At 42.3% G+C, this 14,317-nt stretch overlaps 1 protein-coding gene across 1 annotated transcript in view; it reads right to left on the reverse strand.

The window, feature by feature from the left end:
- LOC124798292 (ubiquitin-conjugating enzyme E2 S) overlaps positions 1 to 14,317 on the reverse strand; it is a 71,649-nt gene that overhangs the window by 7,495 nt on the left and 49,837 nt on the right. Inside the window, exons 3-4 of the mRNA XM_047261623.1 lie at positions 6,406 to 6,596; positions 6,162 to 6,290 (exon numbers count right to left, since the gene is read on the reverse strand). Coding sequence (XP_047117579.1) covers positions 6,162 to 6,290; positions 6,406 to 6,596 — 320 coding nt within the window. The remainder of the gene's footprint in view (positions 1 to 6,161; positions 6,291 to 6,405; positions 6,597 to 14,317) is intronic.

Below are 14,317 nucleotides of genomic sequence, written 5' to 3' on the forward strand. Positions count from 1 at the left end.
GTAACCTGGGAGAAAGTGGAGCAGATCTTGCAAGATAGCATCATTGAACCTGTAGAGCGTCCCTGGTACTCTCCTATGGACCTTGTGAAGGGCAGCAAAAAGTGTTTCTGCGTCTACTACTGATGACAGAACGAAACCATGGAGAATGATGTCTATCCATTGCCACACATTGGTGACACCCTACACTGATTGAAAGAAACAAAGTATTTCTCCACTATGGATGTTCAGGCAGGCTACTGCCAAATCGAAGCTGAAAAGGCTGACTGAGAAAGGACTGGCTTCATAACTCCTGATGGCCTCTATGAGTTCAAGTTATGCCATTTGGACTGTGCGTTCCAGCCCCTTTCAAATGTATGACTGGAAACCTGCTCCAAAACCTTAAATGGTTGACATCTCTTTCCTATGGGTGACAGTCATTTTTTCAAAAACATTTGAAGAAACTGCAATAAAGTTTGTTCAGACTGCAGGTGTCTGCCTGAAAAGTGTGGATACCACCCAGAAATAAAAATCTTGAGTTCCCTAGAGAATGGTGGTGGACTCCACCACAATTCAGAGAAAATAAGAGCAGTCACAGATTTTCCAACTCCCCAAAATGTCTGTGAAGTGTGATGTCTCCTCAGAATATGCTCATACTACAAGAGATTCATAAAGTACTTCTGAACCAAGGCACATCCCTCGCAAGAACCTCTGCAGGGAGATGCCAGATTTTCCTGGAATAAGAGGCACAAGAAAGATTTTTCCTTGTCCTTAAGGAAGCTCTAACATATCCAGTCATAGCACTGTATGACGAGAATGCCGAGACACAACTTCACACCAACACTAGGAGTTCTAGGATAGGGACAGATCTAGTACAAATTCAGGATGATACATACTGCAAACACATTGCATTAATAGGGTGGAATATACAGAATTTGAGGAGTGGAGGTAACAACTTCAAAAATAGTCCAGGTGCTGAGTTGTAAACGGGCATATACACAAGACTGAGAACATTAATAGTTTTCGGGTGAATCCCTTATCATTACAGACACAAACACCTACATGTCCCAGCTGACTACAATGAGCAAGCACTGCACGACTTCAGTCATGAACAGGGAGACCAAGGTCTTCAGTGAACAGGTTTGCATGGAAACATGCATCCAACCAGTCTCCAGACTGAAGGCAACAAAAACATGAGTTTGAGTGATTTTTAGGCATACAAGTTTGTTACCATTTTTTTACCACTCTTAACACTTAGGAGCTGATGCCTGTAAAAATAAGGGCACACCTGACCAGCCTGAAAATCCAACACCCGTAATTTTATGGGCGCGTGTGCTCGATCTTCCCCTTCCTTCCTTTACGTGTTCGTAGAGCTCCCAATGGTCTGGGAGGCACAGTAGAGGCTATAGTTGAAGTATTTGACGCTAGATGGTGTGGGCATGCTGGACAAGGGAGAACCTCTCCTTTTTTTTGTGAGGCTTTGTGAGTGCAAATATTCTGCCATGTGTGTGTTCAGTTGCGTCGTCATGGCGAGATGTGGTTTGACAGATGATGAAATCACTCGAGTTATCACGCGAGTTTGAAGAAAGTGATGTTGATTTTTTGGAGGATGATGATTTGCTTGATACTGATGATGACGTAGACTATATTCAAGAAGAAGTTTCCTAGTCTTGAGGTAAGGAATCCAGATAACAAAATACACAATATTTTTATTCAGATTTCAAATACGTAACTACCGTAGTAACTGATTTTATTTGCAAATACTACTTTTATGGTAGATTCAGACGAGGAGAGCGATCGTCCAAGTTCTTGCCATTGTTCCTGCTGATACCACACCTGAAGTGCATGGGCGGCCAAGAGTGAGTGTGAGATCGAGAACTTCGCGCCGTACCGATTCTGAGGAAGGTTACACAACTAATGATCACGTGCCAAATATCTATCCATTCTCAGGACACTCTGGAAAGTGCAACCTTACCAGTTCAGACCAGAACAGCACACTTCTAGATTTCTTTTTGTGTTCACTTACAGACAGTATGGTGAATCATATAAAACAGCAAACTAATCTGTATGTACAACAAAGCATAAGGAAATTACGAAGCACAAATTCGCTTTCCTCTACCTGCTCGCTATCAAAGTGGAAAGGAGTTACTCTCATAGAAATAAGAAAGTTTCTGGCAATTGTAGTCCATATGTGTGTAAGTGCGAGATCCTGTATATGAGAGCACTGGTCCAAGAATCCTGTTCTGTCACGTAATTTCTGTCCAAACATCCTGAGCCGTCACAAGTTTCTTTCTATTTTGAGAAACTTTCACATCAGTGACAATTCAGTTGCGAAGGAAAAAGGTGAAGAAGCTGGCTATGACCCTCTGTACAAGGTGAGACCCCTCGTGGATATGGTGTCTGCTAATTTCCAGTGAGCATATACACCCTCTCAAAACATTACAACTGATGAAGGCATGTGCAAATTTCGTGGCCGTGTGTATTTTAAGCAGTACATGCCTCAGAAGCCAAATAAATATGGTATTAAACTGAACATTTCGTCAGAGTCGGAGTGAGGTTATGTCTGGAATGTTTCTGTTTATGCAGGTGAGAGGCCTGATACAGTGACACTTGGGAAGACATAGCTTGGGAATCTGTCAGGAAAAGGTTACACTTTGTTTACAGACAGATTCTACATCAGTCCAGTCCTTGCTTCAGAACCGGAACCTGGAAAAACAGCTCTTGTGGGAACTACAAGAAAATCTAGACAGGGATTACCTTCTGCTGTAAAAGATCTGAAACTTCAGCAAGGTGAAATAATTTTTAGGCGTAAAGGAAATATCTTGGCATTCTGTTGGAAGGACAAAAGAAATGTGCACATGATAAGTACAAGGCACACTGCTGAGATTGTGACGTATATTGTTGAGAGAGGCAGAGAGAAGTCAAAACCCGCCTGTGCGGTGGACTATAATAAAAACAAGTTGGGTGTTGACTTATCACACCAACGACAATCATACGGGGCTTCTGACAAGGGAACCTCCCCATCGCACCCCCCTCAGATTTAGTTATAACTTGGCACAGTGGATAGGCCTTGATAAACTGAACACAGATCAATTGAGAAAACAGGAAGAAGTTGTGTGGAACTGTGAAAAAATAAGCAAAATATACAAACTGGTCATCAGTCTTGGTCACATAGGCAACATAAAGGAGAACGTGAGCTCAGGAGCGCTGTGGTCCCATGGTAGAGTGAGCAGCTGCAGAAGGAGAGGTCCTTGGTTCAAGTCTTCCCACGAGTGAAAATTTTACTTTCTTTATTTTTGCATAGTTATTATCTGTCCGTTCGTTCATTGACGTCTCTGTGTTTTGCGACCGCATCGCATAACCATGCGATTAGTAGACGAAAGGACGTGCCTCTCCAATCGGAACCGAAAACATTTGATCGCAAGGTCATAGGTCAACCGATTCCTCCACAGGAAAACACATCTGATATATTCTATACGACACTGGTGACGGCATGTGCGTCATATGACAGGAATATGTTGTCGACCCACCTAACTTGTACACTTGGCGAATGGGTAAAAAGATTCTTCCACCTTGCCCGATTTAGGTTTTCTTGTGGATGTAATAATCACTCCCAAAAAAGTGATGAAAACATAAGAGTTTGTCACATAAACTGAAAATAAAAAATTAAAGTTTTCACTCAATGGAAGATTTGAACCAAGGACCTTTCGTTCCGCAGCTGCTCACGTTAACACGACACCACTGCGCTGCTGCGGTCCCAGCGTCCTTAATGTTGCGTATCTTGCCATGAACTACTCAGTTTGTATATTTTGCTTATTTTTTCACAGTTCCACACAACTTCTTCCTGTTTTCTCAATCGATCTGTGTTCAGTTTTTCAAGGCCTATCCACTGTGCCAACTTATAACTAAATCTGAGGGGGGTGCGATGGGGAGGTTCCCTTGTGAGCATCAAACTGTGAAGTGGTAAAGAAAGATGTCATTCCACATAATAGTGATAATAAATATATAAAATATATATAAATATGTATATTGTACAACAAGGAAACTGGAAAACGCCTCACATCATCACAGTTTGAGACAACTATCTGCGCAGGTGTTGCAGACAGCAGAGATCTCTTAACCACAACCTGGTACATTGGGACTCTCCAGACTATCAACATTTTCTGGAAAAGATTGAGACAAATAGGCAAGAAACAGAAGCAAAAACAATGTGTAGTGTGTTCTCTGAGAGACAAAAAGCTTACTGGGAAAGTGTGGCACAAAGACACAAGCTACCAGTGTAGTGAATGCAAAGTGGCATTGTGCAAACTACCGTGTTTCAAAATTGCAAACTACTGTGTTTCAAAATTTATCATACGAAGACCAAAACTGCATCTTAAAATAAAGCCAAAGGAGGTTACCGTACATAAAACAAGCAGTATGAATAATTATTAAAATTCTTGTTTAAAATAATGTAGTTTTCCTTCTGAGCATTAAGTCCATATATCCTTGATGAATTTTTCCTCTTAAAAAAAAAGAGAGAATAAAGATGATGTAACTTACCAAGCGAAAGCGATGGCATTTTGATAGACACACAAACACACACAAACTTCAAGCTTTCGCAACCAACGGTTGCTTCATCAGGAAAGAGGGAAGGAGAGGGAAAGATGAAAGGATGTGGGTTTTAAGGGAGAGGGTAAGGAGTCATTCCAATCTGAAAACAGCTTTCGCATCCCGCAACTACCCTCCCGATCTGGTACAGAAGCAAATAACCAGAGCCGCTTCCTCATCCCCTCAAGCCGAGAACCTCTCACAGAAGAACCACAAAAGTGCCCCACTTGTGACAGGATACTTTCCGGGACTGGATCAGACTCTGAATGTGGCTCTCCAGCAGGGATACGACTTCCTCAAATCCTGCCCTGAAATGAAATCCATCCTTCATGAAATCCTCCCCACTCCACCAAGAGTGTCTTCCGCCGTCCACCTAACCTTCGTAACCTCTTAGTTCATCCCTATGAAATCCCCAAACCACCTTCCCTACCCTCTGGCTCCTACCCTTGTAACCGCCCCCGGTGTAAAACCTGTCCCATGCACCCTCCCACCACCACCACCTACTCCAGTCCTGTAACCCGGAAGGTGTACACAATCAAAGGCAGAGCTACGTGCGAAAGCACCCACGTGATTTACCAACTGACCTGCCTACACTGTGAAGCTTTCTATGTGGGAATGACCAGCAACAAACTGTCCATTCGCATGAATGGACACAGGCAGACAGTGTTTGTTGGTAATGAGGATCACCCTGTGGCTAAACATGCCTTGGTGCACGGCCAGCACATCTTGGCACAGTGTTACACCGTCCGGGTTATCTGGATACTTCCCACTAACACCAACCTGTCAGAACTCCGGAGATGGGAACTTGCCCTTCAGTATATCCTCTCTTCTCGTTATCCGCCAGGCCTCAACCTCCGCTAATTTCAAGTTGCCGCCGCTCATACCTCACCTGTCTTTCAACAACTTCTTTGCCTCTGTACTTCTACCTCGACTGACTTCTCTGCAGAAACACAAATGTCTGCTTGTGTCTGTGTATGTGCGGATGGATGTGTGTGTGTGTGTGTGTGTGTGTGTGTGTGTGTGTGTGTGTGTGTGTGTGTGTGTGTGTGTGTGTGTGTGTGCGCGCGCGCGCGCGCGCGCGCGAGTGAATACCTGTCCTTTTTTCCCCCTAAGGTAAGTCTTTCCGCTCCCGGGATTGGAATGACTCCTTACCCTCTCCCTTAAAACCCACATCATTTTGTCTTTCCCTCTCCTTCCCTCTTTCCTGATGAAGCAACCATTGGTTGCGAAGCTTGAATTTTGTGTGTATGTTTGTGTGTCTATCGACCTGCCAGCGCTTTCGTTTGGTAAGTCACGTATTATACATAGCTTAAGTTCAGGTTTTTCAATATGGGTAATGTCATTACCATGACAAAAACCATTTAGGAGTTGTAATAAACTAAAATACGCTAAAAACAGCTAGGCCTTGTGGTAGAGCTTCATGCGCTATGGCTCAGGGCCCAAAGTGTTAAAAACACATTTCTAAACTGAGCCCATAACTAGCATGTCCTGCACACAATGATAGTAAACAAAAGATTTGCTTCTGTAAGCAAACCAGACTCTTAGCTGTTATGAAAAATAATAGGATTATATTTCCATTATAAAATTGTTCTTACCAAAGCATGAATTTCAGTCATCATTTTTGCTCTCTGGGAGTAACATTCATATTGTTCAAGCAGCAATTTCCCTGCTTCTTCATTAAGTGCAGATTCTGCATTTGGCACAATCAGCAAGCATTTCACTGTCTGTAAGACAATAACAATGAAATAACAAAATTATATCACATGCATAACACTATCTAATGCAATTTGTAATTCCAGTGACTAATATAACATTTTTTTTTGACAAAGTGGTAGTTACCAACAATATGTGCTTTATTCCAAGGTCTGGCTTCCAGTCCTTCTTCAATGTATTCACACATATTTCTCCATTTTTCGCAACATTTGGATGAAATATCTTTGTGAGAAAGAAAGCCTTTGGCGGTGCTTGTGGGAAATCTTTCCCAAGAGCAAGCTTCACTCGGAACACACCACCAGCATATGGTGTACCAGCTGCAAGATTTAAAAATAAAAAAAATCACTGTTGTTTCAGCCATACTGGATTGCTGACCAGCAGTACAGGTGAAGTGAAAGGGATTTCTGGGCTTCATCAGTGCAAGAAGTGTTATCTCAAATATGTTTACAAGAACTTAAAACATCCTACTCAAGCATTTATTGGTGACAAAGTTGATGAAGGAAGTGAACATTAGCTCTGTACCACACTAATGGGATCAAAAAGTGTTCCAGATTTTAAAGCGTAATAGATTTAACCTATCTAGTCTGCTTTATTTCTGAATCAATAATTGGGTTTACCAGTGTATTTGTTGTGTGCTTGGCGCTTTCTGTAATCATACAAAAATAGAGTTTAATTTATTCGATGTAGTATAACATCAGTACACTGTTCCCTTTCTGCAACAGTACATGTGTTCTTCAGCACATCACTACTAGTCATTTCTCGTGGGGGAGCAGATGTACGCGATCCCTGTCTCACAAATGGGCTATTCTTGTGGAGCATACAGCAAATAAAAGAAGCAAACGTGTACCTGTGTTTGGGGTTCTATGAGTGCAGACATGAATGCAATCCAGTCTGAACTGCCGATGGTGGCAGTCAGTATATTATTAACAAATTTATCTTTTTCAGAAACATTTTTCTTGCATTTGCCAGTCTGGACTTCAAAGTCTCTGTACTTCAGCCATCATCAGTAATTGTGCTTCCCAAATAACAAAACTCATCAACTACTTTTAGTGTGTCATTTCCTAATCCACTCTCATCACCATCACTTGATTTAACTCTATAGCATTCCATTACACTGATTTTACTTTTGCTGATGTTCATCTTACAACTACTTTCCCCGACACTATTTACTCCGTTCCAACTGCTACTGCAAGTCCTTTACACACTCTAACAGCACTGCAATGTCATCAGTAAATCTTAAAGTTTTATTCTTTGCTCTGAACTTTTATTTTCTCTCCTAATTTCTCCTTTGTTTCCTTTCATGCTCACTCAATGCACAGATAGAACAACATTGGGAGGGGAGAGGGGGAGGCTACACCCACCCCTGGTCTCACACTCTTCTCAAATACTGCTTCTCTTTCATGCCCTTGACTCATTTGGTTCCTGTACTAGTCATACATAACTTTTCACTCTTTTTGTTTTATTCTTACAATACTTCGACTTTCAGAGCTTGAAGCCTAGTTAACAACATCTAAACCTTTCTTTCAACATACAAATGCTATAAATTTAGTCTTGCCTTTTTCAATCTATCCTCTAAGTCATACGGTTAATACAGCCTTGCAGATTCTTACATTTAACCAGAACCCAAACTGATCTCCCTCAAAGTCAGGATCTACCAGTTTATCCATTCTTCTAAATGCAGTTTATGTCAGTATTTTGCAACCATAACATATTAAACTGATGTTTCAGTAATATCCAGACTTGTCAGTACCACCTTTCTTTGAAATAGGAATTATTACAACAAATGATTACAATATCAGAAAAATTGGACAATTTATTTCAGAGAAAGAGCTTCACAAGTTGGCCTTTACGCAAGCACTGCTGTTGGATGTCCTCCTGAGGTGTGTTGTACACAAATTCTGTCTAGTTGGCACCTTAAGTCATCAAAAGCCCAAGCTGGTTAAAGGGCCCTGCCCATAATGCTCAAAACATTCTCAATTGGGGAAGAGGTCTGGTGATCTTGCTGGCTGAGATAGTGTGTGGCTAGCTCAAAGACATGCAGTAAAAACTCTCACCACATGCAGATGGGCATTATCACGATGAAATGTAAGCCCAGGATGGATTGCCATGAAGAGCAACGAAATGGGACACAGAATATCATTGGCTTATTACCGTGTTGTAAAGGTGCCACAGATGACAAACAAAGAGGTCCAGCTATAAAACAAAATATACCATCACTCCTGGCTGTCGGGCTGTACAGTTGGTACCCCATCGCTGTCTTGGCCTTTTTCAGTCACATTTGGAATTCCACTGACTGGAGTAGAACTATCTTCAGTGCTGAGTCCTGTTTCAAACTGAGCCCCAATGACCAGCGAAGACATGTCTGGAGATGCCTCGAACAGCAGTGGGATACCAACCAGACTGTCACTAGCCATACGGCCCGACAACCAGGAGAGATGGTCTGGGGTGCCATTGCATTTCATACCAGGACCCGTTGGGTTGTCATATGTGGCATCCTTACATCACAGTGGGCTGTTGACGATATTCTACAACCAGTTTTGTTGCTCTACTGCTTGTCTTCATGCTTGTCAAACCCTATCTTGGTCAGAAAGGTCACCAGATCTCTCTCCACTTGAGAATGTTTGGAACATATGGACAAGACCCTCCAACCAGCTTGGGATTTTTATGATTTAAATCATTAATTGTACAGAATCTGGCATGACATCCCTCATGAGGACTTCAATAACTATCAGTCAATGCCAAGCCGAATAACTGCTTGCATTAGGGCCAGAGGTGGACCAATGCATTACTGACTTGCTCAATTTGTGAAGCTCTTTCTCTTGAATAAATCATCCAATTTTCCTGATACTGTAATCATTTATGTCTGCACATGAACATCACATCTTCCTATTTCAATCCAATTTAGATAATTCCTTTGTAGCACTTTTTTCTCTCCTTAGAACGTATATCTTGCATAAAAGATGGAACTGTTTTGTCATGACTGGCTCTCTCCAGAATCTCAATAATAATACATGAAAAGCACCAGTTTGCTTTTGTTCTACAATATTACTTTTACTGCTAACCAGTTTTCGGCTTACAAGGCCATCTTCAGACATTTACTGAGTATTATCACCAAAGAAGTTAAATGTCAGCAGACAACATTGGAAGAGAAGTAACAAGAGAAGTAACACATCTAGACTGAAGTAGAAACATACTGTGAGTAACATCTTTGCAATGAAATAGTAAAAACTGAAAAGTACATAAATAACAATGGAGTTGACACAAGAACCTTTAGCACAAAATAGGAATAGCATGCCTACATAACAGTTCCTATTAATAAACAAAACTAATAAAATAAGATAAAATTAGTACTAGACAAGTCTGCATTAAGAGGTATGAAACATGGAGAGTGATACACAACCAATTAAAAAAGAAGAGACAGTTGTCAATGTAAATACAGAATATATAAGTTCCTTACCTTACCTGTATTTGATTTTGTGTTGATGACCCTGTTCTCACCTGGCCACAAGTCCTGTTCTTCCTACCATCATACAGTACCAATTAGTACTATATCTATCTTCAACCTATCCACTTTCTTTTTCAAATTATCTAACCTACCTACCAGATTAAGGGATGTAACATTCCACCAACAGAATACCAGTTTTTTTTTTTTTTGCGCCTGATGACAGTGTCCTCCTGAGTAGCCCCCTCTCTGATATTCAAATGGAAGACTATTTTATCTCCCAAGTATTTTACCCACGTGGATGCCATAATCATTAAACCATACAGTAAAGGTTTGTGTCCTCGGGAATTATAATGTCTGTAGCTTCCCCTTGCTTTCTGCCTTTTATAGTACAAATCTTGTCTGGCCATGCTGGTTAATGTCAATGCCAGATAAGCCAGGCATTGACATTGTGTAATATTATTGTGATTTCCGTAGTATGAAAGCTGTGAGTACCCTATTCTTTGAAAGACATTTGTTTTATATAATTTACATAACTGTAAAGATGCGCATCTAGCGCGGACGCTAATACATCGATTGCGTAGTCGAAGAAACATTTTAACAGAAGCTGAACTGACGTTCCACTTCGATCTAAATAAAAGATGACAGTACAACATTATTAATTAATAAAATTCAAGTAATTTATGTTCGAAACTGTAAATCGGCAAGTTATTGTTATGAAAGTGTTGAACAGTGCAAGAATTGTCTTTAACGAGGGAGAAAAGTAATGACTGTAATTTGTGACAAAAACATAAACCAAGGAGAAAGCACAGGGCAGGCTGAAATCTGATCGCACCATACAATTAGAAAAGTACTTATGTAAGTTATATTGTTTATAAATAAGCCCTAATTTGCTAGTGAGAACTGTTTGAATATATTTAGTGTTTACCAGATTTCTTATTCTGTTCTTTTCCTTTATACTTTTTTAACATCCATGCCATATTATTTTTATAAATGTCAAAAAGCCTTTACTGCAGCAGAGAATACTGCGGCATCCTGGTCGTGTACAGATGGCCGCCCCTTGTCTTCTATACAACTCATAGCTGCCTCATTTATTAATGATTTCATTTGCAAATGCAAATTATTTTTTTACTGTTTATTGTTAAAGGTCCCTTAGGTAATTATAAAATTCATACTGATTACGTAAAGAAATCCGGGTCGTTCTTTTACAAATAATAGAAGTCTTTGCGTAATCAAAAACTAGCCTCCTCCTGACAACAATCAGGAGCCGACCAGAAGACGGACGTCTTCGACCGCTTTCGTGTCTCCTGTGGCAAAGCTATGCCAAACTGGGAACATGACATTCTAGTTTTTTTTTTTTTCATCATACTAGAATTGGCAACCCTATCTCCTGGAAAATGCTGTTGCTGCTGCTCCTCTTCAGTAACCACATGTTTGTCTCCAAAATATCTTGGTGTCATCCTGGATCGTACACTATGCTTCAAACAACACCTTCTTAACTTAGCTCAAAAGCTGAGGAATCGAAACAACATCCTCCATAAGCTATGCGGAACTACCTGGGGATCTTCAGCAACCACCCTGCGAACTTGAGCTCTGGGCTTGGTATACTCAAGTGCTGAGTACTGTGCACCTGTTTGGATGAATAGTCATCATACAAGGCTTGTTGATACCCAGCTGAATACGACAATGCGCATAATATCTGGCACAATCAGATCTACTCCAGTTTATTGGCTTCCACTGTTAACCGGTATAATGCCTCCTGATCTACGCAGATGTACTGCCCTTATGAGAGAATTCCACAAGATCTCCAGGAATTCTAACCTACCCGTGTATAGCGACCTGCCACTTTTAAATCCCATGAGACTGAAATCACGTCATCCAACTCTGCGCGATGCTGCTGACATGGTTGCTAAGACTTTCAAACCTCTTGAAGAATGGAAAGGTCGGTGGGAAGCAGTGACAGATGTGCACCTGCATAACATCTTCTCAGGTGCTAAACTTCCAAGTGGATTCGACTTACCACGCAAGACCTGGTCTACTCTCAACAGAATCCGTACCAGCCATGGGCGATGCAGGGATGCTCTCTTTAAGTGGAAGAAGCTGCCTGATCCAGCTTGTGACTGCGGGGCTCCATACCAGACTGTTCACCACATTGTCAGTGAATGCAGGATTCGAGCCTATCTCGGCGCCAAAGAGGACTTCCTGCTAGCAACTCCAGACGCAGTGCGCTGGATTGAAGGACTGGATATTCAGTTCTAAAGACAAACTTAACTTTCTTGTGTGTCAATATGTACATATGTATATGTAATTTCATGATATGTCTGTATTAGCCATACGCTAAATAAAATGTCTGTTGTCTACTCTAATTCACCTCCATTGTGGTTGAACCTACGGCATGGCTATATGACTATCTCTACGATACAGGAACACAAGACTGCTCCACCTAGAAAGGACCAAAGGGGCAGGGAGGGGAGGGCAGGGGGACAATGGTTGTGTGCAACCCCAATCATTATGTATCTTTATGCTAAATCTATATTTTTGTTTGTTCACTGACACACACCTTTTCCTATAAAATCATTTCAGTCTACATTCAATACTTAGGTATTTATATTTTATTTCTAACTAAAAAAAAATACGTCTAAAAACAAAGATGATGTGACTTACTAAACAAAAGCACTGGCAGGTCGATAGACACACAAACAAACACAAACATACACACAAAATTCAAGCTTTCGCAACCAACGGTTGCTTCATCAGGAAAGAGCGAAGGAGAGGGAAAGACGAAAGGATGTGGGTTTTAAGGGAGAGGGTAAGGAGTCATTCCAATCCCGGGAGCGGAAAGACTTACCTTAGGGGGAAAAAAGGACAGGTATACATTCGCGCGCACACACACACACACACACATATCCATCCGCACATACACAGACACAAGCAGACATTTGTAAAGGCAAAGAGTTTGGGCAGAGAAGTCAGTCGAGGCGGAAGTACAGAGGCAAAGAAGTTGTTGAAAGGCAGGTGAGGTATGAGCGGCGGCAACTTGAAATTAGCAGAGGTTGAGGCCTGGCGGATAACGAGAAGAGAGGATATACTGAAGGGCAAGTTCCCATCTCCGGAGTTCTGACAGGTTGGTGTTAGTGGGAAGTATCCAGATAACTCGGATGGTGTAACACTGTGCCAAGATGTGCTGGCCGTGCACCAAGGCATGGTTAGCCACAGGGTGATCCTCATTACCAACAAACACTGTCTGCCTGTGTCCATTCATGCGAATGGACAGTTTGTTGCTGGTCATTCCCACATAGAAAGCTTCACAGTGTAGGCAGGTCAGTTGGTAAATCACGTGGGTGCTTTCACACGTGGCTCTGCCTTTGATTGTGTACACCTTCCGGGTTACAGGACTGGAGTAGGTGGTGGTGGGAGGGTGCATGGGACAGGTTTTACACCGGGGGCGGTTACAAGGGCAGGAGCCAGAGGGTAGGGAAGGTGGTTCGGGGATTTCATAGGGATGAACTAAGAGGTTACGAAGGTTAGGTGGATGGCGGAAAGACACTCTTGGTGGAGTGGGGAGAATTTCATGAAGGATGGATCTCATTTCAGGGCAGGATTTGAGGAAGTCGTATCCCTGCTGGAGAGCCACATTCAGAGTCTGGTCCAGTCCCGGAAAGTATCCTGTCACAAGTGGGGCACTTTTGTGGTTCTTCTGTGGGATGTTCTGGGTTTGAGGGGATGAGGAAGTGGCTCTGGTTATTTGCTTCTATACCAGGTCGGAGGGGTAGTTGCGGGATGCGAAAGCTGTATTCAGGTTGTTGGTGTAATGGTTCAGGGATTCCAGACTGGAGCAGATTCGTTTGCCACGAAGACCTAGGCTGTAGGGAAGGGACCGTTTGATGTGGAATGGGTGGCAGCTGTCATAATGGAGGTACTGTTGCTTGTTGGTGGGTTTGATGTGGACGGACGTGTGAAGCTGGCCATTGGACAGATGGAGGTCAACGTCGAGGACAGTGGCATGGGTTTTGGAGTAGGACCAGGTGAATCTGATGGAACCAAAGGAGTTGAGGTTGGAGAGGAAATTCTGGAGTTCTTCTTCACTGTGAGTCCAGATCATGAAGATGTCATCAATAAATCTGTACCAAACTTTGGGTTGGCAGGCCTGGGTAACCAAGAAGGCTTCCTCTAAGCGACCCATGAATAGGTTGGCGTACGAGGGGGCCATCCTGGTACCCATGGCTGTTCCCTTTAATTGTTGGTATGTCTGGCCTTCAAAAGTGAAGAAGTTGTGGGTCAGGATGACGCTGTCTAAGGTAATGAGGAAAGAGGTTTTAGGTAGGGTGGCAGGTGATCGGCGTGAAAGGAAGTGCTCCATTGCAGCGAGGCCCTGGACGTGCGGAATATTTGTGTATAAGGAAGTGGCATCAATGGTAACAAGGATGGTTTCTGAGGGTAACAGAATGGGTAAGGATTCCAGGTGTTCGAGAAAGTGGTTGGTGTCTTTGATGAAGGATGGGAGACTGCATATAATGGGTTGAAGGTGATGATCTACGTAGGCAGAGATACGTTCTGCGGGGGCTTGGTAACCAGCTACAATGCGGCGGCCGGGAT

Source organism: Schistocerca piceifrons, chromosome 1, assembly GCF_021461385.2.
Source record: "Schistocerca piceifrons isolate TAMUIC-IGC-003096 chromosome 1, iqSchPice1.1, whole genome shotgun sequence".
NCBI lineage: Eukaryota > Metazoa > Arthropoda > Insecta > Orthoptera > Acrididae > Schistocerca > Schistocerca piceifrons.